The sequence below is a fragment of the Pygoscelis adeliae genome, unplaced genomic scaffold (assembly GCF_000699105.1).
Source record: "Pygoscelis adeliae isolate BGI_AS28 unplaced genomic scaffold, ASM69910v1 Scaffold116, whole genome shotgun sequence".
Taxonomy (NCBI): Eukaryota; Metazoa; Chordata; class Aves; order Sphenisciformes; family Spheniscidae; genus Pygoscelis; species Pygoscelis adeliae.
In genome coordinates this window covers 3,016,391-3,040,006 of record NW_008825080.1, presented here as the reverse complement: position 1 = coordinate 3,040,006, position 23,616 = coordinate 3,016,391, and the positions used below count along the sequence as shown (strand labels likewise).

At 40.0% G+C, this 23,616-nt stretch overlaps 1 protein-coding gene across 1 annotated transcript in view; it reads left to right on the top strand.

Moving 5' to 3' along the window:
• Nucleotides 1-478: 478 nt before the first annotated feature.
• Nucleotides 479-23,616, top strand: part of ITGA2 (integrin, alpha 2 (CD49B, alpha 2 subunit of VLA-2 receptor)) — a 51,687-nt gene continuing 28,549 nt past the window's right edge. The window contains exons 1-11 of the mRNA XM_009326958.1: nucleotides 479-491; nucleotides 931-1,054; nucleotides 9,010-9,119; nucleotides 10,288-10,379; nucleotides 14,217-14,331; nucleotides 14,688-14,815; nucleotides 15,963-16,111; nucleotides 17,208-17,358; nucleotides 17,789-17,954; nucleotides 20,055-20,128; nucleotides 21,592-21,730. Coding sequence (XP_009325233.1) covers nucleotides 479-491; nucleotides 931-1,054; nucleotides 9,010-9,119; nucleotides 10,288-10,379; nucleotides 14,217-14,331; nucleotides 14,688-14,815; nucleotides 15,963-16,111; nucleotides 17,208-17,358; nucleotides 17,789-17,954; nucleotides 20,055-20,128; nucleotides 21,592-21,730 — 1,261 coding nt within the window. The remainder of the gene's footprint in view (nucleotides 492-930; nucleotides 1,055-9,009; nucleotides 9,120-10,287; nucleotides 10,380-14,216; nucleotides 14,332-14,687; nucleotides 14,816-15,962; nucleotides 16,112-17,207; nucleotides 17,359-17,788; nucleotides 17,955-20,054; nucleotides 20,129-21,591; nucleotides 21,731-23,616) is intronic.

Sequence of the window (23,616 nt, the reverse complement as noted above, 5' to 3'; positions counted from 1 at the left end):
GGGCTGTAGGTTGTTCCTGGGATCCCACTGTTGTCTCAGTCTTCCTACCTCCAAGCTGGGGGAGGAATTATCTACTCCTGGCTATTAGGGGATTCTGCCCCTTTTCCTGCAGCTTCTGTAGTGGACATTCTCCTAGATGTCCACCTACAACTCTTGATCAGAAAGAAATCAGGTCCTTTATGAATGAGGAGTGGGCCCCCATGCCCTGCAAACTCATGACACTTAGGACCTTGTCCCCGGCCCACACCGCCGGTTCCCCCCAAAACAGCATGGAGTGGCATACCCTTATTCCTAGGCACACAAGTGTGCAAGGAAAAGCGATTAATACCATGACCACAGCAAAGTGGAGTTTCAGTGTTAAGTGTCATGATTTATTAATGCAGTTTTATCTTGCATGTTTGCATTTCTAAGTTTTCCTGTTTGGACAACTGTTCAGACTGTTTGGACTGAAAACAAAGGCTTCTGGCGTGGTAACGAAATGACTCAAAAATGTAGGTTTTCTGATGCAGTAGATAATCTGATTTTTGTTCCAGTGCTTCAAACATTAAGTTGCAGATAGACACTAGAATACAAACAGTATTAGCAGTTACAGTCAGTGCATTTTTGTTTTAACGTACCTCAGCAGGCCGTTGATGTGTTTGCTGTGCCATAAGCTTAACTTATGCCTTAAGGTAAAGGAGGATAACAGACCTCTGAATCATATTTCTCGCCTCCCTTCAGCTAAAACATTCCCATTAGTAATGCTGCAACTTTTGTTAAGGCAAACAGTGAATGAGTCATTGATCTCTGCCCACAATATTGTGACACCTGTAAAGGCTACATTTTATTTTCTTCTATCAGAGGAGCTGGCACAGATGAAGAGCCTTCTTCACTGGGATTAAAATTCTTCTTTAATTGCTTCTGTGATAATCATAATCTTTCTGTTAACAGGCATTCTTCATAACTGCTGTGAAGCCTACAATGTTGGGCTCTTAGAAGCAAAAATATTTTCTGGCCCATCAGGAGAGCAGTTTGGATATGCAGTTCAACAGTTTATAAATGAACAAGGCAAATGGTAAGCAGTTTGAACAGCTTGTTATATGTCCAGTGAAAAGGTTAAGGAAAAAATGTTGCAACTTGTTTTTCTTTTATAATTCCGCGTTTCATTTAAATGTGTTCCAGTTAATTCCTTTTTATATTAGCGTTATCTTTTTACGAATAAATACTTACATTATTAAAAGAAAAGTTGAAATATTCTAAAGACGTACGCATGTGAAGGTTCAGGCTTTTTTCCTTTACACAATGCAATCTGAGGTCTTTCTTTCTGTTAACCTTTTACTTTCATCTCCAATACACCAGTTTCCTCAGACTCACAATTTCTGTAGAATTTTAACTCTCATTTCATTCCTTCCTGTACCAATAGCGTCTTTGTTACACGTTACATATATGTGGGATATTTTTCCATTTTAACATTGTTCAGGTTAAAACAAATGGTTAGGGCAGGGAAGTTCTGATTATTGTTATTAACATTAAGTGAACTTAAATTTATATCATTTTGTGTCTGATACAGTATTCGCTTCTCAAGGGACAGCATATTTGGTTGTATATAATAACACAATCCTAGCAAAGGCCTTGTATCCACTACATCTCTTCAGCCATAAAATTTGATGTGAAATCCACTGTTGCCACAACATTAGGCTTGATGAGTAATTAGTAAAATATTTTTCTAGTAATGTTGGTTTCAAAAAGAATTTTAAAATATTAACCCAGAATAAGCCCATTTAGTGGAAAACACATTGTTTCATCTTCTGCAGCCTCAGCAACCACAAAGCTTAAGATGTCTTTCATGGCAAGGACTGTATGTCTATAAATAGTTCAGTGTTACTCAGCTACTTTAAGTGGTTATTTGTATATACGTGGTTTTAAGTCTATAGCGGAAAGTCACACAAGTTATATGTCTTATCATAAGCTGAGACATTTTAGATGTGTCATTCTCCATAGATTGAAACAGTGTCAGAACTGAAATAGCCACAAACTGGCATGTTTGCTTAAGTGATGATGGACAGGTAGTAAGTGACCTTTTTTCAGTAAAAAGAAATTAAGATGTCAAAATCTGAAATCTATGGAAATGCATATGAAAATGTATTTAACAATTAAAGTTTGGAAGAGCCCATACAAAAATACTGAGCTAGCTGAGGCATTTGTGCATAGCCCTGGACAGAGATGCTGTGCAGTTGCAACTGGTTGCATACGCAAAGATGTAAGACTACCTAGATCTCACTGTGTCTCCAGCATTACTGTGTTTACCACCAGTGACCAGGAGGCAAACTAAGAGGAGAGCAGAGCTGTATCCTCCGAAGTAAGAGCTTGGCGTTTCCTCTCCCTCCATTGGGTAGGCTCCCAACCTACCCCCACTCCTCGCCTGATGTGGTGGCTCCTCACTGCGTTTCTGCCTGCTTTAATTATGTGTTTAGCCACCCATAGATCAGAGCGCTCTTTTTTTAAAACTTCTGTGTAAAGCCATTGAAGGAGAACAAGAATGTCTGCCTGAAGTGAATTGAATGCTTTGGCTCATAGATGGAGAAATTGTGTCTTGTGTTTTATCCTTCTTGTAAGTTTTTCTATAAGCTTGCAACAGGAGTACTAGGTTCCAGACTCATCCAAGCTATTTACTTTTTATATTTCCCTGTTTTATTTTTACTTCTGATATTAAAAACTCCTCCACTAACACTTTCTTGGATAATGTGCGGTGGAGTTTGCAAAAGAAAGTAACTTTATATTAACTTTTCCTATCTTCTCCCAAGTATATGAATATTATGAATCTGGGAAACTTTTCTGTAGATAGGCACTTCATCATTTGTTCATTCACTGCACGGTGTCTGACCATAGCTCCAAAAGTTAGGGGAATTTTATCAGCTCTTGTTTGAGTAAACAAGACTTGTTAGAGACTCTTCAGTGAAGAAAAGGTCTTTTCAGTCTCCCTTTCAAGAAATCATTAGACAATCTTAAAAAAAAAAAAAAGTCTACTCTCTTGTTCTCTTCATTTCTAGGCTATATTCTTTTTCTTGGGACAATAGATCTTTTTCTTGTGTACATTATTTAAAAAAAAAAAAAACCAAAACCAACACTCAAGCTGTTCAGTAGAGTTGGTTTCTCCTATAAGCAATGCAGAGGATGCAGTTCATGTGCAGAGAGCTTGTTGGCATGGCTGAAATAGGAGTGAGATAAACAGTCCAAGCTTTGCCTAAGATCGGGATGCTGCTTTCTGTCAGAGGGGAGCATTTATCACTGTATGCTTTTATGAAGAGACTGTTATTGTGCAGCAAGAATGTGATGCACTTGAAAACTCTGTTCAGGCACAGTGGGGCTGCTCACCACATCAAATGCTACTGGGGTGACACCTGTCTCCAAGGGAGAGGTTACCCAGAATCTGACATCCACCAGAAATTTCATCACTTCCTAGACCTTGCTTCTGTTAATAAAATCACATGGTGCTATATTAAATACAGCTTTAAAAATCCTGCTGTACTCTTTCAAAGAGCAGAAAGAAGAGATACAGAGAGAACAGCAGATGCTAGTTATATTACTCAGCTGTATTTCTGGGAGGCACATCTTCTGAGGCAATAAGCACGATAGAAAATGATAGAGAATTTTTGCAGAATTGGGACTGCATGCAGCAGTATGTTATCACTTTTGCTTGGAGATGAGTTCAGAGAGAAGAGGGAAGACAGTCCAACTAGGAGTGCAGGGCTACAGAGGGGGCTGGTATGTGTTGGGAAGCTGTGACACAAACCAGCAAGGGAGCCCTTTTTGTGTAGTCAGATGATCTAGGATAATTGGACAGTGGTCTGCTGTGCATTGATGGGCATTGATGGCATGTGATGCTCGTAAATAAGGTCAAACTTGCAAGTCAAGCACAGCTCAAGCTTTTCACGGTGTCTGGTGGGAATTTCAAAACAGGAGCTCTTTAATGAACTCAAGGAAAATGGTGAACTCATCAGTTAGAAAAGTTTAGGCAGTCCACCACACAAGTAATTAGCCACAACAGAAACATCATTCAGTTTACCCTCTCATTGTCCCTGTCATGAGATCATCTGTATTTGAACCTTAAATCGAGACCAAATTCTCTGTTATTTTAAAAACATAATCTTACAGAAAGGCGGATTGTACCCTGTCAAGTTTGTCTTGAATGTGCATGCCCTGAACAGCAGCTGACAGTACGTTCTGCAAAGGTAACAGTACTTGCTCCATGCTGAGATTTGGTTTTGTGTCTGTCTCAGGTGAGGAAGATTGAATAGCTGTATATAGCTGTTAAAATGCTTTTTCCTACCCATATGTGTCTTCAGTCTGTGGATAAATCCCACAGCAGAGCTAAAATCTCAGTCTGCTGTTGAGGTACAGTTTGGTGTCAAGTTGCAGCCACCCTGCTCAGTTGTGTCTGTGTCTGTGGAATTTATGTTATGGGATTTTTCTTTTTTGAAATATCTTGTTTCATCCCATATCATGTCAGTAATGACACCTTAATGTGCACTGCCCTTACTGATGTATCACATAATCATTGCACTACTAAATAGTTTTAAAAATCATTGCATACTGCTCACCAGTCATCAAAGCCCAGCAGCCTTTCTCCTGAGGTGGTGTGCTGCCTCTTCAGACTGGTAAGATGTTTTGCCAAAAAGACACATTTCTGTAGCAACTTTTGTCGAAATCAATACATTTTCAAAGCCTTCTGATTTTAATGAGGAGGGTAATTTCTGCCAACTTTTTTTTTAACAAAATGCTGCCATTGTTACAGCTCTGTCTTTTCAGAGGCAGCACCACTTCTAACGTTGAGTTCTTTGTTCAGCTTTTGCTTCCCCCAGCTGCATGCCCTACAGTTTGCCTTTTTCCTGCTTGGAGAAGCAGCTCTGGCTTCTGTCTTCTAGGCCTTTTAAGTTCGTCAGTCAAACTCTCTTGCCATAGCTCACTGTAGTTTCTGAAGTTTTGAGTCTTTTGTTCAAAGGATCGAAGGTTGTAGATGGTGAGAAGTGTTTTAGGGTGTGCAGAGCAGCATCTGTAAGAGTGAAGAGTTTTCTCGTCTTCATATCTATTCATCACTTCCTGTAATTGTATGGAAAAGGGCCAGATGATTTAAAAGGTCCTTTCTACTTTTATTTCCTATTAGCCATCTTTGTGTTTAAAAAAACACACTAAAGGGCAAATGCATGGGGGGGGGAATGAGGGGCGGGACCAAAACAGAAAATATAAAACGTTCTCTGACAACAGCTGGGAATTCAGCCCTTCGCCATGAATTCTGATTTTGTTTTCTGCTACATCACACTTTGCCAGTTACTAGCTTTGTCATGGTGTAATTTCCCAGAAATAATTCCTGTTGCACTTTGATCTGCCACTCCTGCAGCCTGTGTGGTATGGCATTGCCACTGAACTTTATTTGACTTCATGTAGTTCCATTGCTTTGTATACAGTGTTGGAGACTGGTTAAAGAGCTGAATAATAAAATCAGTGGCAATATTACATGCTAATCACTATGGTATTGTGTAAAGACAGTCTACAAGGACACATAAGGAAGTTTTGTAAAAATAAATATTTAACTCATGGCTGAAAAAGACACTTAACTAATACACTATATATGATACAGTTTATTTGGAAGCAAGTGTTTTCAGGTATTTTAGTACTTATTTCTTGCATTCTTTCCTGATACATTCTGTTTCACTCTGCTTCATATGCATCCTGTTTAATCATAGTAAGAAAATATTTTTGTAGTTAGCAGGATGATAGCCAGATACTCTCTTGCTTTCTTCACTTCTGATGCCTTGGAAAGATGCACATGAATTTTCCCAGAGCAGTATTGTGTAACTCTTTACTGTAATGGTTTATGATAATTTTCAAAGGCAAGTAGGACTTGCTGATTTCTAATATAGATTAAGGCTAGTATTAAGCTTAAGTAAGGCCTAGGATATGAGAGAAATAATAATTAAGGTATTTCCTAGGGCCTTTAAGGTTGGCAATTAAAAGTAGAGGGCTAGGCTTGGCAGAAGTTGGTTAATAACTTTTTCTCAGGAGCCTATTGATGGCAGGCTAGACTTGTTAAGTCAAATAAAGGAAGGGGTTTAATAGCTCTGTTCATTTCTGAAAATCACAGTGTGATTAAATTCTGTGTATGGAGTGGCGTTTTTTGGGCTACAGCATAGTTATGGCATTGAGATTCATGGACTGTACAAATCTACAAGGAAGGCTAATACAGCAAAGGGGAAGGTCATATAATAACTTCCAGTAAAGTGTGAGGAGTGCAAGTTAAATGAAAGACAAAATGAAGTTTGCTTTGGGCGCAGCTGGCATAGATTTAGATTTGGGATTAAAACTATAAGAGTTCATCTTGTTTTGGCTTACATTTTTCTGTTGTACCATGCAACAGCTACAAGATTAGTTTTAAGGCTAGCAAAAGTAAAATACAGTTGTGAAATTAAGTTCTAGAAGTGGATTGGGTATAAAGAGTGATGTTCCTTGGTATAAACAGATGTCTGGGTTGGAATTAATGTTGAGGTTGGGGAAGACAGGAGTTTCAGAGCCCACATTACTGCTGAGCAGCATAAAGCCTGTGGAGTGAGCGCAAATACGCATGCTGAAAGGGAGAGAATTGCTTTTTCTAAACTCTGTGGATGATGTTTGTCTCTAGTTTATGCTAATAGCAAGGGTGAGGGTTGGAGTTAGGCTTGGATTTAGGGATAGCTAGTACTCAAGCATGCTTCCCCTCTTCTCCTCCCCTCGTACTTTGTGAGTGAAACTATGTGCTTTGGGCTTCAGGATAACCCATGGCTGCAGAGTGATGCCAGTGCAGTGCAGAGATTTACAGCGAGTTTCATGACCAGATGGAGTGGTGCAGGGGGTATTTCCAAGATCTGTTAAGGTCATTCTTCAAACAGTAGCTGTCCTCCTGCAAGGACTCTGAAATACATTTGCCTTCTGGGAAACTTAGAAAAAACATACAAATATTTATAAATGTACACAGTGCAATGTTCAGCTTGACAGTTAATGCTGAAAAGCTGCTCCAGTTTCAGATATTACACATGCAGTTCTGCCATCATTTTTAGAACTGTTTTCTGTTTCCACAAAAACTATTAGCCCTTCCTCTCTCCCATCAGCCCAGTTAGCATTTTGAAACTGTAAATAATTCTGTAGTACCTAACAGGGGGGAGACGGTAACACCATGTCTTCCTTTTGTCAATCACTACTGACCGGCTCCAGACCTCTGTGTCACTGCAAGTGTTTGCGGGTTGTATCATCCATCGGCACATGATCGATGGAGTAGTTTCTCATGAGCAATGGTCATTTGGTCCTGAGCTATGCAGAAAAGGCTGTATTCCTCAGAAAACAACAGGAAGATCAGAGGCCTCCTCACAGCTAGTGTAACATACACTGTTTTTATATAGAGAGGTATTTATATGAACCTGAATTGCAGGTTTAGAGAAGCTAAAAGTACACAAAATCCTGCGCTGCCTGCGTAATCACTGTTTTTCAGCAAGGTAATTTAGAAGGAGGTAGGTATTTTTAAAATATTGCTACACACAGAAAATAGAATCTGAAGTTACCCCCAACCAAACTGTTAAAACAGAATAACATTATTCATGCTTTTAAGTTTGTGTTTAACTGAGATGAAATAAACTAAAAAAATGCAGTTAGCAGTATTTTCTTTGAGAACGCTAAAAAGGACTCAAACTCTTGCTTGTGCATCTAAAACTGTGTGTTTTTATCAAAGCTATTTTATCAAACTAGTTATAAAATTGCAGCATTAAAATCAGGTGATCCCTGGAAAGTTAGTATGATATATAGCAATTGCTTTGAAACATAATAATTTCATAAAATGTGTTCTTTTTGTGGTGCAAGGTATTTGCATTGCTACCAGTAAAATTTTAGAGGACAACAATTTTGCTTTTAGCAACCTATTGACCAACTAAAAAAGATGGTTTCTTATGAAACTCCATATTCTGTACTGGGGTCCCATTGCTTGTCCTTTTACTGTCCCATAAACGCATTAATTATTACCATAGACTGTTCTGTTTGAAAGGAAGGTCATATTGCTGCTGGAGCAAATACCCACCGTCCCTGCTTTCTAATAATCAGTTTAATTTTTTCATATCCCTTGAGGTCATCTTCCTATGGTCATGTTTTGCCTTACCCTTACTTCACTGCACGTTAAACTGTATAAAGAATTGTCCTTCTCTTCCAGCCCTACATGGCCCTATACTTTCTGGTTATTTCACTCTCTCAGAGAGTTGTGCTGAAAAATAGGTGTTCTTAATCAGTATTCCCAGGGGGTGAATTAATCGGTTTTGTGAAGGCTTTCAGATAAAACTTAAAGGGGTCTTGAGGAGCAGGTATTGGAGGGGAGACCTTATGACAGATGAAGGAATGAGTTAGAGAAAGTTAATTACTTCGTATTGTAGGCACAAATTATCATAAATCTTAACTTTCTTGTTCAGGATTAAATACTTCATGCAGCAGACTGTTATCACCTGCAGTATTTTCTTTCTGACTCAGTGTTGTCACGGTGTGGTAGTGTTCAAGCTCAGACGTAAGCATGTGACTGTTGCTGAGCAGATTCTGTAGGAAATGCTTCTTATCAGCTAAAAGAATAACTTAAAAGGAATCAGTGAACCGTCAACTGACAGGACAATAAATTTTTTGTCTCTCAAAACCCAATGTATATATTTCTAAATTTGTATGCATCTGTATATATTAATATCTTTGCTGTATTTCTTCTGACATACGACATAATGTCACAGAAACAACAGTATACGTATTTGAGGCAGCCTAATCCCTAGAGGTTTCTCCACCAAAGTTGCCTCTGGTGAATCCAGTGTATTAACATGTAAGTAAAGCTGCTGAACAACTCTGGAGAAGAATCCCGAGTGCCTTAGTTGCTACATCTGGTAAAAGCCTCTTTACCTGTTATCTACAGTGTGCTATGCAATAATGCTGCTGGGCTTTTCCAGTATCATTAAAGAACTAATGCAGTTCCTGTTACTTTAGGTTGTTGGTTGGTTCACCCTGGAGTGGCTATCCGGCTAACAGAACTGGAGATATCTATGCCTGTCCTGTTGGTACGTCCAAAACCACATGTAAAAAATTGAATTTACAAGGTAAGTTGTAATGAATAATGTCTCGCTACAATTGTTCAGTTTTTGCTCATTTTTGTACCAATCTGTCTTATTAAATCTATCTTATTAAATCTTTTCTTAACTATCTCTCTGCATAATCTGAGTCTCTGTTGTGTGTGTGTGAGTATGGTGGAAGGACTCAGTGCCAGCTAATGGTGAGACCTGTGTGCGTGTGAGTGAAAATTGGTGCCTGCCACTGGAGTCGGGCCGGGGGTGTGGGCGTCCCAGCCTGTGGTGCCAGCTGCTGGAGCCACTGGGGTCTCAGCGTCAGCTACTGGAGCAGTTGGGCTCTTTAACCTCCACCCGTGGGGCAGGAACGGTGTGTGTCCCAAAACCAGTCGCTGGGGAGGGACCAGGGCTCCGTGTCAGTGAGGGGCTCTGCGCTGACGGCTGGAGTGGGACCGTGGGTCACAGCTCAGGGGGCCTGGGGGGGACAAGTGTCTGTATCTTCCCCAAACCAGGCGTGAGTGTGTGTGTGTTCACTAGCAAACTTTCAGCTGGACCAGCCAGCTCAGGGGTCCTCAGATCCAGGTATCAGGTGGGTGCAGGGTCCGTGCTGGTATGGCCAGGGGGACTTGCGAATGTGGAGTGTATGAGGGACAAGTGTGTGAGTGGATATGAAGTCTTTTCTGCCTCTGTGTGTTTGCAAACTAAGTATAAAATGGGATTCACTCTTGGATACATTGAAAATATGGGGCAGCAGAGTGTGCCAAGATGCCTACTTTATGTTTATTTGTGGTGCGGAGCATTTCTGTCCTCCACCGCTCCTTCCAGGTTTTTGTCTAAAGCCTGATAGTGGATCAGAGGAGTCTGGTGTCCTGAGGAATATAACAGTAGCTGCTCGGCTGCAGCTACTCAGCCAGCCAAAAATACTCAACTGGTAGACTGTTTCTTACTCTCTTTTGCCTTCAGCTCTCTTGAGGACAGGTACTCTAAATGGCCATACTTAATTCATGTCTGTAGTTAATGGTTAGCAAATTTTTGACAAAGATTAGCTTTTGTTTCTTTTGTCTCAGAATTGTATGCAGCCATCTGGAAAAGGCATCTTAGATTCTGAAAAATCAAGCTTTTGAAAAGGAATTCTAACTTACTAAATTGCTTTTACATCTTATTTACTATTCTGTCATTACTTAATCTCTGTTTATTTCAGCTTTAATAAATATTCCAAATGTGACTGAGATAAAGGAAGACATGAACCTTGGCTTGACTCTGATACAGAACTCAAAAACAGGAGGATTTTTGGTACGTATCAAGGACATATTCAGTACACACAGAAATTCCTGAGGAGAATGAAGAAACTAGAATTCTCCATATTTTTTGATAAGTTCAAGCTGAATGTATTTTATTATGCAGCATAGATTAATACATATTTTGCATATTTTAAAATATTCCATCCCACTGTCATTACTTAAGGTCCAAAATCAGGAAAATTGTGAATTCTCTCCTTTGTCATTTATCTAAATATCCTATGGAACAGCACGTAATTAACGATTCTGTAATTTGTCAGACAACATAGCCAAGAATATTTTCACCACAGACATCTTTAAGGCAGTCTTGTATAGTTCTGATCATGCTTTCGAAAGACAGTATGGGATCTCTCCTCCACCATACACACTTGCACAGTGACTGTTCTCCTGAGATGTTAGGATTTCTAGTCCCGTGGATCTGCAATACCTGGTGTTTGGTTAGTGAGCTGGAGGAGGATGTGTATTCTATGTGTATATTCTGCAAACCACTCTCCTTGGAACCTGTAAAACAGATTTCATAATTGAAAGGAAGTTAACACCTGTTTAACATGCTTTTTTACAATCTTAACCCTAAGCATGAAAACTGTTGCAGTGTAGGTGTATTCCAGTTTGAGGCATACATTGTAGGCATGTGCAGTAATTAAGTGAAACAATAAACTACAGACCAAAGAGCTTTGAGGCTCACTTTAAGCTTTGTATTTTTCTGTTGCATCTTCCTAGTAATTGTGAAAGTATTCAAGTATTTATTATCTTCATAATTACCACATAGCCCAGTTCATTGGAGTACGTCTAATTCCAATATTTCCAGCCGCTCTCCTGGAGTTAGTAAAGTTAATCATAACTTCAAAATACAGCAACAGTGCTCTTCTTGATTGTTGGTTTGAGAAGCTATTGATTAAAAAAATATTCTCTCTTGGATTATACCTTTAATTACTGTTAATACTGTCCCATGCATGCCCACTTTCAGTCAGTATCAATAATTACAGTTATTTAAAACATCTCATGCAGAAAAATTTGTATTTTCTAATAATACTTGAACTTCTCTCAGTAAAAGAATTTCCTGATCCATATGTTACTGATTGACTCTCCTTAAATGGCATAAAGTAACAAAAAAAAAGTTGATTGCCAAGAGATGAACAGTTAGCTACATCTTTGGCGACAGGAGTTCTTTTTGACATGAAGAGAATGGGGTACTGGAGACAGGTGCTTATCTGTGACTCAGCCTCAACAAATATCAAAAGCCTCGTGACTTAGTTGTGGCAAGAATTGGACAAGCGGAGACGAGACTGTCTGCTCGTAATTGCAAGCTGCTGCCAGCCAGGACTTCGCTCCGAGACGCTGACTCTGTGATGGGCTCTTTGGGTTATGCTCAGGGCTCCCTCCTCCCAGCTCACTGTGGCTCCTCCTGTGGCTGCTTCTCTCTCAGCCTCCATCCGCTTGCACCAGCCTGTGCTGCATCCCGGGGCTGCTTGGCTGGAGCATGACCCAGCCTGGCATGTCAGCTCCTGAGTCCTGCTGGTTCAGCTGTTTGATGCCATGTGATTGCTTCCCACAGGTGTCATCCTGAGTACAGGGCAGTCATTTCCACACAGTCATTACATTTTTCTGAGGCGTGCTTAGTCCTGTTGGAAAGGCGCTTGAGAATTTCACTGGTGGTTAACAACTTTTTTCTGGATTTCTGATCTAAGTTTCTATCAGTTTGTTCTTGGGGCAGTGCTGTGCCTTTAGCTGAAAGGAACAGCTCCCATCCCCCTAGATGTAAAATCTCCCTTCTGTATTTGACACCCCACAATGATTCTCCTTTGTCCTTTGCTTTGCTAAACAAACACAGAGTTTTTTGGCTGAAATGCGCTTTTTAAAATATACCTCTCTCAAACATGAATGACCAGATCTATGCTGTATTCCACATGAGTCTTTCCAGGGTACTATATAGTGTATTTGGTATTTTCCTGTCTCAACTGCAAGTGCTTCTTGTCACATATCTTTAGGCCATATTTGTTTTGCATGCTGGCTGCATGCTTATGGTCACCCTGCAATCAGCCAGTGCCTGATCCCTCTGCTCCTCTCTCTTCCACTCAATAAGCTCCCAGTTTATGCCCACATTTCTTAACATTAGTCTTTAAGGGCAAGTCTGTGCCCCTTTCTAATATTCCGCTTTCCGAGTTCATCAGTTCTTGATATGTGATCTCCCAGTTTTCCCCTGCATTAACGATGCATCTTAAATTTCTGACTCTAACAATGCTAGAACATTAGAGCTTTTACCTTTTTTTTTTTTTTAAAGTGAAGATCAGCAAAGTTTATTAGCACATTTCTGGTTTTTGGTCCAAGATTAACATCACAATTTTGAGATACCACTAATACAGAAGAAAACTAGAAAATGGGCAAATGAGCTTGATCTGAAAAGAACTTTAAATTAAGAATAATTTAAAGACTAGTAACTCTCCTTCAGCTTCATAGTTGCCAATATAGATGATTTATTTTGTACTTCTCACCTCTGTAAATACCCATCTTTTCCAGTAAAACTAATCATGTCCCATGTAGCAGCTAAAAATACGACTTATCTCAAGCTTAGGTAATGTAGATACACTTGCTCTTCTCTTGTCTAGAAAATCTGCCATCTTGTCAAATATGTTAGGATAGTTGGATGTGGTCCACCACTGGTAAACCAGTGTGTAATTTAGCTCATTTTCCATTTCCTTCTGTGTTTAATTGCCTTTTTTCAATATTCTTGAGAAAAGGGGTAATAGTGCTGTTCACTCTCTCTTCTCTTCCTAAATAGAGATGGTTCATTTTCTGTTTTCCAGGCTCTCCTGACTGGATAGGGCAATCAGAAAGTGCACGTAACGAAGTTATTTCTTTCAGAATTGTTGGACAGAGGTTATGTAGAGGTTATGTTTTTTTCCTTGACTTCCAAACATGATTTTCTTTCAAAAAGAAAATCCCTCCCCCCTAAATATCCTCATGACAAAATACAGTCTCAGTACGTGTTTTTTATCTAGGTACTTTTGTAAAAATCCTTCTAATATCAGAGGTGTGGCTGTCTTGCAACAAGCTGGTTGATCCAGCTGAAAACGTTTCTTTTTACAGAGATCATTTTCAGCAAAGAAGCAAGATTATTTTCCCTGGAAGGCAATGAAACACGTAGCCGAGGGGTGGCCGGGGCCAAACTTCTCCTTTTAGCTGCAGCTAAATAGGACGGTGCAGACTGTGAGGCTGCACCCTCACTGGAGATGATGAAGGAGTTTAACTTGTAAATATTTTCTCAAAGTGAATACCACTTGGGAACAAGGCTTCTCAAATTAATAAATGTGTGTGTGTACGCACTGATCACAAAACTGCAGTCTGGTCACTCTGTTGGTAATCGGACGTACCGCAAGAAAAGCTCCCCTCTGCGTGTTTGCAGCGACGTGCATGCTCATGGCTCTGATGCCACCTCCTGGTTAGTGGAAGTACTTCTCTGAACGCTTATAAGCCAAGTGCAAATACCAACCCTCGTTTTAAACCCATCGTTTGTAGAGCTGGTGGCTTAAAGCAGGACAGATTCCTTGCAGACCAAGTCGCACTCCCTAGATGTTATAGCTGTGCGTAGTCTGGATAGGCCAGCTTGCAGAGGGAGGCACTAGGACGATCATGAGTAGAAAATCCTTTTAATAAGAAAGTCTATGAAAGGGGTTACTCTGTCACTGTGATTGCAAGGGATTTGGCCTGGTAACACAAGAGGGCTTCTCTGATCCTATATGCCTGTAGTCCTGCTCATTGTGCTTTTGTATATGGATACGGTGAGACAAATATTTGTTATTTTTATAGTTTCTTTTTGTTGTTATTTTTAAAGACTTGTGGTCCCTTGTGGGCACAGCAGTGTGGAAGCCAATACTATGCAACAGGAGTCTGTTCTGAAATCAGTCCAAGTTTCCAGATCCTAAGAAGCTTTTCTCCTGCTGTTCAAAGTAAGGCAACATGTGCAAAACAGATTCAATTAAAAAAACGTATCAAACGATATCAAAATACGTGGTGTTGGGGACTCTTAATTTGGGACTTTTTAAAAAATTTATGTGCAAAAAAACAAAGTCCTGTGATTCACACATAAGGACTGACAAATCGTGATCCAATACTGACATGAATATGGGCTCACTCCTCTGAATTCAGAGGCATTGCACCAGCGCAGGCTCAAAATCTGCATATGCATATGCAGATTGAGATTCTGTTGTGTGAGACCTAAATATGCACCTCTGGATTTATCCAGAGTTGTAAGTATATTGAGACTGAAAGTGCATTTAATCTCCACTTTTTTTTTTTGTTTTAGAGTGTTCCTCTGTCATAGATGTTGTGGTGGTTTGTGATGAGTCAAACAGCATTTATCCCTGGGATGCAGTGCGGGCATTTTTGAAAAAATTTGTACAAGGCTTAGACATAGGCCTTAACAAAACCCAGGTAAGTCAAAGATATCTTTGAGAAAGACAAAAAAAAAAAAAAAAGGCAATGGGTTTTATTAGCAATTTTAAAGGAAACCAAGTGTGCTTTAGCGTAACTGCAGTACCTCCCCCAAAGCCACAGATTACGCAGTTGTCTTGTATCTTTCAGTATTGGGTTTTTTATCTCACAGCTAACCTATTTCAAAAGGGATTAGTAATTCGATTCAAAACATAAACCAACTGAAATAGAAGTCTAGGTTGTATCTAGTGGAGTCAGATCTCTTTTATGCATTAGGTGTAAAAGTAATTAAAATGTAGTCTGCGGGGATGTGGGAAAAGTAGAACAGATTTTTTTTATGGGCTTTTCATACGGCTCTTACTTTCCAACTGCTGCATCTTTAAAATAGGAGTTTTTCCTGCTTGGTTACTGTCTGATCTTTGAGTTCTTTTTTCCTTTTAATTTGATGATGGTAAGGAAAATTTTACTGCCTTTTCTTAAAACATTTTCTGTCTTTACAGTTGTCCATTTTCCATAAACAGTTCTGGGAACAAAGACTGGGGCACTGGAAATCTCTCTCCCAAAGGCTGCCTTCTTCCTTGGGCGACTTTGGAAGTGAGGTGCTTAAAAGCTAGGCTTCCTGCTCAGCCCTTTCTGAACCTCACCTTTAGCATCTTCTCTTTTTTTCTTTCATACTAAACGTACATCTCAGCATGTGTCTTTAGCTTCACATGTATTAAAAATAAATAGGGTTTGCAGTGCCGTCAAGTAACTAACCTTTAGGATTTCCTTAGAAGAGATCAGATTGAGGTGCTGTCAGCTTGCAGAATTTTTGCTATTTTCTCATTTTTCCCAGAGCTCCCTGTATTATTGCTATCCATCAGCTCTTCCAGAAGTAACCAAGCAAACATTTAATGCTTACTGTTTCAGATTGTTTGCATTAACATATTGTAGTTGATAATAAATGACATAAGGTGCAAGAGCATTTTAGCTTTCTTTGCTTTCCAGACATGTTAATATTAATTGGTTTTATATGTGTTGAAAGAAAATGATAACCCCATGTGCACCTGCAGGTCTTTTACTCCAACCTGACAAATAAGTAAGCATCATGATTCTATGTAACTGATTGTAATACATGATAATCTAACATAATTTCTTTATTGCATAGGTGGGTTTAATTCAATATGCTAATGATCCCCGTGTAGTGTTCAACTTGAACACATATCAAACAAAGGATGAAGTTGTTAAAGCAATGGAGGGAACGTATCAGAAGGGAGGAGATCTGACTAATACTTTCAAAGCCATTGACAATGCAAGGTAAAACACATCAATGATTACTGTGCAGCTATTGTAACTTACCTTACAAGGCAACAGGCACATCCTGAATTTTATTCCCACTGGTAGTGCACATGCTCGGAGCCTCTGAGGAGGTTCCCAGCACCAGGCAGAATCCTTCAGGTACATTTACAGAGCCCCATGCAGAACAGTACAGGGATATGTAAACTAGACTTGCTGAAAAGCATGTCTTTAACCATTGGGTTAAACTCTACACTAAAGTAGTTCTGATACCCAACGGAGTTGTTTGGGCTGTCAGATGTCTAAACATGACAGTGTATCAAACACCAGGGACAAGCTTTTAGGAAAGATACAAAACCTTTGAAAGAAGTAAAGTTTATCCAGGGGTTCGGTGGGACCAGTAACATTCATGTTTGCAGGTCAGGCTTTGGTTGATTGCAGAGAAAATAAAATCTCTGGTCTGTTGTCACTTTGTCACTGCAGCACCAGCAGCATGAAAAATAGGAAAAACTTAAACCAATGTACCGTGACTCTGAATATGTACACAAACCAGGTCTGTTTCTCAATAAGAAGATGCTATTTTGCAGTTGAATCAAGGACAGGACTCTAGGCCAAAACACATGCTGAATCAAATGGCCTTGAAAATCTTGCTTAGGGACAGACTCAGCCTTCAATGGAGTCGATATTTGCAGTAGTATTGAGGAACCTCTTATTAATACTTTTCCCCTTTTGTTTGAACTTGGTGGAGCCAATTCCTGGCTACTCTGGTGTTACAAAACATTAATAGTTCTGACAAAAAAAACTTTTTATTTAGGAACATTTGTACAAAAATATTGTTACCCTGGAATGTACATTTCTGTCAGAAATACCATCCAGTCCTACTTGGGTTTTTTTTTCTACTTTCTTGATTACATTTCCGATGGCACTGAGCAGTGCTTTAAGCAGAAGCTATCGGAAGCATAATTGAAAATTCTTATTGCAGATTGTTCATTTCCAAATAAAAAGCAGTACAGATGCACCTTGTTCTAAGTCAGTGATGGACATATTCCTTATAGTATATATACCGAATTCCATCCATTATAAATTGACATGTAATAAATGCAATCTTTTATAACAGACAGTACGCCTTCTCACCTGAATCAGGAGGACGGCCAACAGCCACAAAAGTAATGGTTGTTGTGACGGACGGTGAATCACACGATGGCTCCAACTTGAAAACGGTGATCGGTAAATGCAATGAAGACAATATAACCAGATTTGGCATTGCTGTAAGTGATACTATAATTAAATATATTATTGCAATTTTTGGAAGAACATTGTGTTGTGTATGTATGAAAGTGCATGTTCTATATATAAGCTGTATATAATGTATGCACTGTTACACTGGTGAGACCGAAACTAGGTGAAATTAATGTTTATGAACTAGTGAAATATTGATGGTCTTTAACTGGCAAAAAAGCAAAACTAATATTACCTGAGCAACTTCAGTGGTTTTCTCCTTTGCCTTGGTTTATGTATTTTTCCTATCTGAATGGTCCCTTGTATAGGAATACAGTCTGATAAGCAATTCAGTAATATGAATGAAGGTAACTTTTTTTTTTTTAAATATGTAGAATATTTACTCAAATAATACAGAAGGAAATGGAGTAACACCATGATTTCCTTCACTCTTCTTATTTTGTTCTTTTTTTACCCAAGGTTTTGGGATACTTAATCAGGCATGAACTTGATACTAAAAACTTGATTAAAGAAATCAAAGGAATTGCTAGTCATCCAACAGACAAGTATTTCTTTAATGTGTCATCTGAGGCTGCACTACTGGAAGAAGCAGGAACACTTGGAGAGCGCATTTTTAGTATAGAAGGTAAAATACTCAATGTCTCTGAAAAATTAGATCAGATTCTCCCAGCTGGTGAGCTAAGGATTTTATTTAGTTTCATCTTAGTGTAATACTGTGAAAACGAGGGGCTGCTGGAGCTGTGGGCTGCTCCCCAGGAGGGCTCTGGTTTGCACAGGTGTTCCCCCAGCTACCCCACCCCTAATGAGCCTCAGCTTAAAGTTAGTTTCTGCAGTTTGTGGGAAATATTTCCCAGTTGCTGAAAGTTTCAGTCAAGTCCTGGGCTTCAGGCATCCACTGGGGGCTTGTCTATATGTGTCCAAATGTATTCAGAGCTATTACCACCGGAGGAGTAAAGGTATCTTTATGCTTGTCAGATTCACCTGTGTTTTTCTGTTAATGCTAAGCAACTGTGAATTTAAAAACCAAATCAGAAGATTAGGTTACTGATTACAGAACTGAAAAACTAGAGTAATGCAATCTGTGAGGCATCTACCAGGCTCTATCCCTAGCATCACCCACAGTCCTCTGTGTACTGTTTGGAGGAAGGTGCTGTAGAGGCGACTTAGATGTACTTTGTCCCCCCAAAAGCCAGCTTTTTAAAGTCAAATTTAGACCACGCTTGGGAGACTTGTGACCTGTCCTCAGCCCTCCCTAAGGAGCTTTTCATGGCTGCAGCCTTCCTGTGCTCAGGATTAAATCTTCCTCATAGAATAGAATCATAGAATCATTAAGGTTGGAAAAGACCTCCAAGATCATCAAGTCCAACCATCGACCCAACACCACCATGCCCACTAAACCATGTCCCTAAGCGCCTCATCTACCTGTCTTTTAAATACTTCCAGGGATGGTGACTCAACCACTTCCCTGGGCAGCCTGTTCCAATGTTTAACCACTCTTTCAGTAAAGAAATTTTTCCTCATGTCCAATCTAAACCTCCCCTGGCGCAACTTGAGGCCATTTCCTCCTGCCATATCACTTGTTACTTGGGAGAAGAGACCAACACCCACCTCACTACAACCTCCTTTCAGGTAGTTGTAGAGAGCAATGAGGTCTCCCTTCAGCCTCCTTTTCTCCAGGCTAAACAACCCCAGTTCCCTCAGCCGCTCCTCATAAGACTTGTTTTCCAGACCCTTCGCCAGCCTCGTTGCCCTTCTCTGGACACGCTCCAACATCTCAACGTCCTTCTTGTAGTGAGGGGCCCAAAACTGAACACAGTATTCAAGGGGCAGCCTCACCAGTGCCGAGTACAGGGGCATGATCACTTCCCTGCTCCTGCTGGCCACACTATTTCTGATACAGGCCAGGATGCCGTTGGCCTTCTTGGCCGCCTGGGCACACTGCCGGCTCATGTTCAGCCGGCTGTCGACCAGCACCCCCAGGTCCTTTTCCGCCAGGCAGCTTTCCAGCCACTCTTCCCCAAGCCTGTAGCGCTGCATGGGGTTGTTGTGGCCAAAGTGCAGGACCCGGCACTTGGCCTTGTTGGATCTCATACAGTTGGCCTTGGCCCATTGATCCAGCCTGTCCTGTTCCTCTTTCACCTCTATCTTTTACCAGGCCCATGCTGTTAATCAGTTCAAGGGGATTAGGTGAGCTCCCCCTCTGGGGTTTTTGTACTCCCATTGAATTCCTGTTACTTGAGTCCCATCCATCTAGGTTAGGAAATATTCCTGCACGTCACAGTATTTTTCAAGACAATTACGACAGTTTTATATGTCCTATATGATAATAAACATTCCTTTGAAAGTTGTGAATATACCGTTATTAAAGCTGCTAATTTCAGTGTATTATTAGCGCTTCCTAGGAAACATAAAAAGAGATTAGCCACCATGACAGCACTGTGCAGACTGATTCAAGCCATCTTTATCATTATCTTCTGCCTTTTTTTGGAAGAGGCTCGTAGCATCATGGCTCCATCTTACCAATTTGCCATTAAATCCTCCAAATATTCTAGTTTATTAGCTCTCAGATTTCCGTTGTTTGTAAATGTTGGAAATGTTTAAGCAGAATTGGTGGATTTGGAAAAAATAATATACAGTCCCTATATAGCTATGCTCAGAGGCAGCAATATTTGGTCTCTTGTGTGGTTCTATAGTGTTAACTATATGTGAATATTTGTTTTCCCAGGTACAGATCAAGGTGATACATTCCAAATGGAAATGTCACAGGTGGGCTTCAGTGCGTATTACTCACAAAAGAAGGTATGTGACTTTAATTATTTAATGATACAAATAGATGTAATTACATAGACCTGAATGCTTAGAAGTGTAACAAAATAAGACTCATAAAACACGATGGCCAATTTTAAGATTTTTTTACAAGCAGGAGAATGTCAAGTTATCTTTTTTTTTTTTTTAATTTGAATACCACAAAAATTACTTCCAATAGATGCTGTATATCCCTACAATGAAAAAATATACATTAATATGTGAAGCTGAGTAATAGTTTATTTCATGTAATGATTTTGAGATGTGTTAATCCAATTATTTCAGTGATTTCTGAGTTCACGTAGCATGAAAAATTCAATTGCTCCAAGTTAATATTTTGTAGTTGAATAACTCAGAAGAATTGAAACCATATTGTAAAGCTGGTATATTTCTAGGCAGTCACCAAGATGTAAATAAGTCAAGTCTGAAAAGAATTTGTCTGATATTTGTGAAGTTAATATTATTTGTTTAAAGCATATTTCACTTAGAAATTAGAAAGAATAATAAATCAGATATATTTTTCTTGCTAATCAATTGTAAGATTATCTTGACCAGATAGGTCCTGTTTGTAAAATTCAAGTGTGGTTCAAGCAGCTTTCAACTGAAAATACAGGAGTGTTGTTTCTCTCTCATAGACCTTAAAGATGAATGAAATAATTTTTAAAAAGTCTTCTGTATTTGCACAAATTGAAGTTTTAATTTACCAAGCACTTGATGGTAGGAGGTGGCAAAAATTAAGAACGATTTGGGGTTTTCTTCAGGAAAATTACACATACTATTTTTACTGCTGTTTTCTATAACAGTATATCTCAGTTCAATAAAAAATTCTAATAATTTGTATAATCTAAACTATGTCTGTTTTATGTATACAAGTCTAAGATTAAATATTTCTGTATTAAGTATTCTGTATAATAAGCCATGTTAATTTGGATTTTAGATCTAACTGTTCTCTCAAGGACATCTCCTTACAATACACTTAAAGAATGAAATTTTGTATCTTTTTCCACCAGTTTTTCTGTGCTGTCATTGGCACTTTTGTTGGCAAAAAGGGGGCTTTAGGTTTTTCTTACAGTTTTGTTTGTCTGATCCTCAGTTTTCTGAGGATCATGAGTGCACAGAAGCGTAGACTTGGCAAGCCCAACCCTAGGGTGGACAGGCTTAGGAAATTATCACAGTGTTTAAATAAACCCATTTTATCCTGAGTTGCAGTGCCCTGGGAGCTAAAGCAGTCACTTATCCTCTTGCAGTAGAGGGGTGATAATCCCTCTTAATAGGGCAGTAAAGTCCTACATGTAAGCAGTAACTATAAGCAGCTCCAGTCAACTGCTTGCAGCCATTAGACTGTACATCACGGCCTTAAACACAGTGATGTAGGAACTTACGTATGGTAACTTCAGCTACGCTCACACTTTTTCTGAAATAGGTAGTTCTAAAATGTTAATTTTTACTTTTTAAAGGATGTTCTGCTGTTGGGTGCTGTTGGGGCCTATGACTGGAGTGGAACAGTAGTTCAGGAGTCTTCAGACAGAGTCACCACCTTTCCAAGCCATGTGTTTGAGAAAATTCTACAGGACAGAAATCATAGCTCTTATCTAGGTAAGGGGCTGAAATACAAATCTGGAAATGTATCAAACCTTTATTAAGATATTAAAGAACTGGGGAAATTCGGCTCTAGCCAGACTCCTGTTAAGAACTGATTTGAGAATATGAAAAGAATTTTGCATCCAAAAAGATTTTATTTACTGATCAACAGTTCATTGAATGAAATCTTTATTGTGTTTTTAAAATTCTACTCATATCAATGTGGTAAGCTGAAAAAAACCCAGGCTTTGTCACAGACACATAAGAAGTCATGGGATTTGAGAAGGCTGCTTAGTGTATCATACTGATCATGATGGGTACCTTCTGTTTTAATATTTGTATGTACTTCCCCAATTACATGTGGATGAGAAGTTGATTAACTTGCTATCGTTTCATCTGTGCTCGCTCTTTTCTTGGCCTTTTCAAGTTCAGTTTATAGTTTTAGGAATATTGCTGCAGTTTAACAGAGGTCTTATTTATAACCCCCATATATTTTCTGACCCATGTTTTTGTGACCCAATAAAGCCACTCAGTTTGTCTTCTCAGTTCATTGAAATGTTTTCTACAAACCTACAACATGCCTGCTCAGGTGATTCATCCCTGAACTACTACATTAAACACCTATGACTTTCTTATCCTTGAAGTTATTTAATGAGATGCTATTTTTGCAGCTAACGTGCTCTTTTCCCTATGGCTTAGCATTACTTGCATCCAACATAATCCTAACATCCTGGCTCTGTATGTTAGGGAGTGTTTCGATTGTCTAGAGCTCAACGATTGTGATGATGATACGGTTGAGTGTTATGGGTAAGGATGAGGGGGAAGGCCAATGAGGCAGATATCCTGCTGGGAGTCTGTTATAGACCACCCAACCAGGATGAAGAGGCGGATGAAGCGCTGGCAGAGGTGTCTCGATCGCTGGCCCTTGTTCTCGTGGGGGGCTTCAACTTCCCGGACATCTGCTGGGAATACAACACGGCAGAGAGGAAGCAGTCTAGGAGGTTCCTGGAGTGTGTGGAAGACAACTTCCTGATACAGCTGGTAAGTGAGCCTACCAGGGGAGGTGCCTCGCTCGACCTCCTGTTTACAAACAGAGAAGGACTGGTGGGAGATGTGGTGGTCGGAGGCCGTCTTGGGCTTAGCGACCATGAAATGGTAGAATTCTCGATTCTTGGTGAAGTAAGGAGGGGGGGCAGCAAAACCGCAACCATGGACTTCTGGAGGGCGGACTTTGACCTGTTCAGGACGCTGGTTGAGAGAGTCCCTTGGGAGACAGTCCTGAAGGGCAAAGGGGTCCAGGAAGGCTGGACAATCTTCAAGAAGGAAGGGCGCAGGAGCAGGCTGTCCCTGTACGCCGCAAGAAGAACGGGCGGGGAAGACGACCGGCCTGGCTGAACGGGGAGCTCTTGCTGGGACTCAGGAAAAAAAGGAGAGTTTATCACTTGTGGAAGAAGGGGCAGGCGACTCAAGAAGAGTACAGGGATCTCGTTAGGTCATGCAGAGAGGAAATGAGAAAGGCAAAAGCCCAGCTAGAACGCAACCTGGCCGCTGTCGTTAAAGACAACAAAAAAAGTTTTTACAAATACATTAATGACAAGAAGAGAGCCAGGGAGAATCTCCATCCTTTATTGGATGCGGGGGGGAACATTGTCACCGAGGATGAGGAAAAGGCTGAGGTACTTAATGCCTTCTTTGCCTCAGTCTTTAGCAATCAGACTAGTTACCCTCAGGGTACTCGGCGCCCTGAGCTGGAAAACAGGGATGGCGAGCAGGATGAACCCCCCATAATCCAAGAGGAAGCGGTCAACGACCTGCTACGTCATCTGGATACTCACAAGTCTATGGGGCCGGATGGGATCCACCCGAGAGTGCTGAGAGAGCTGGCGGAGGAGCTAGCCAAG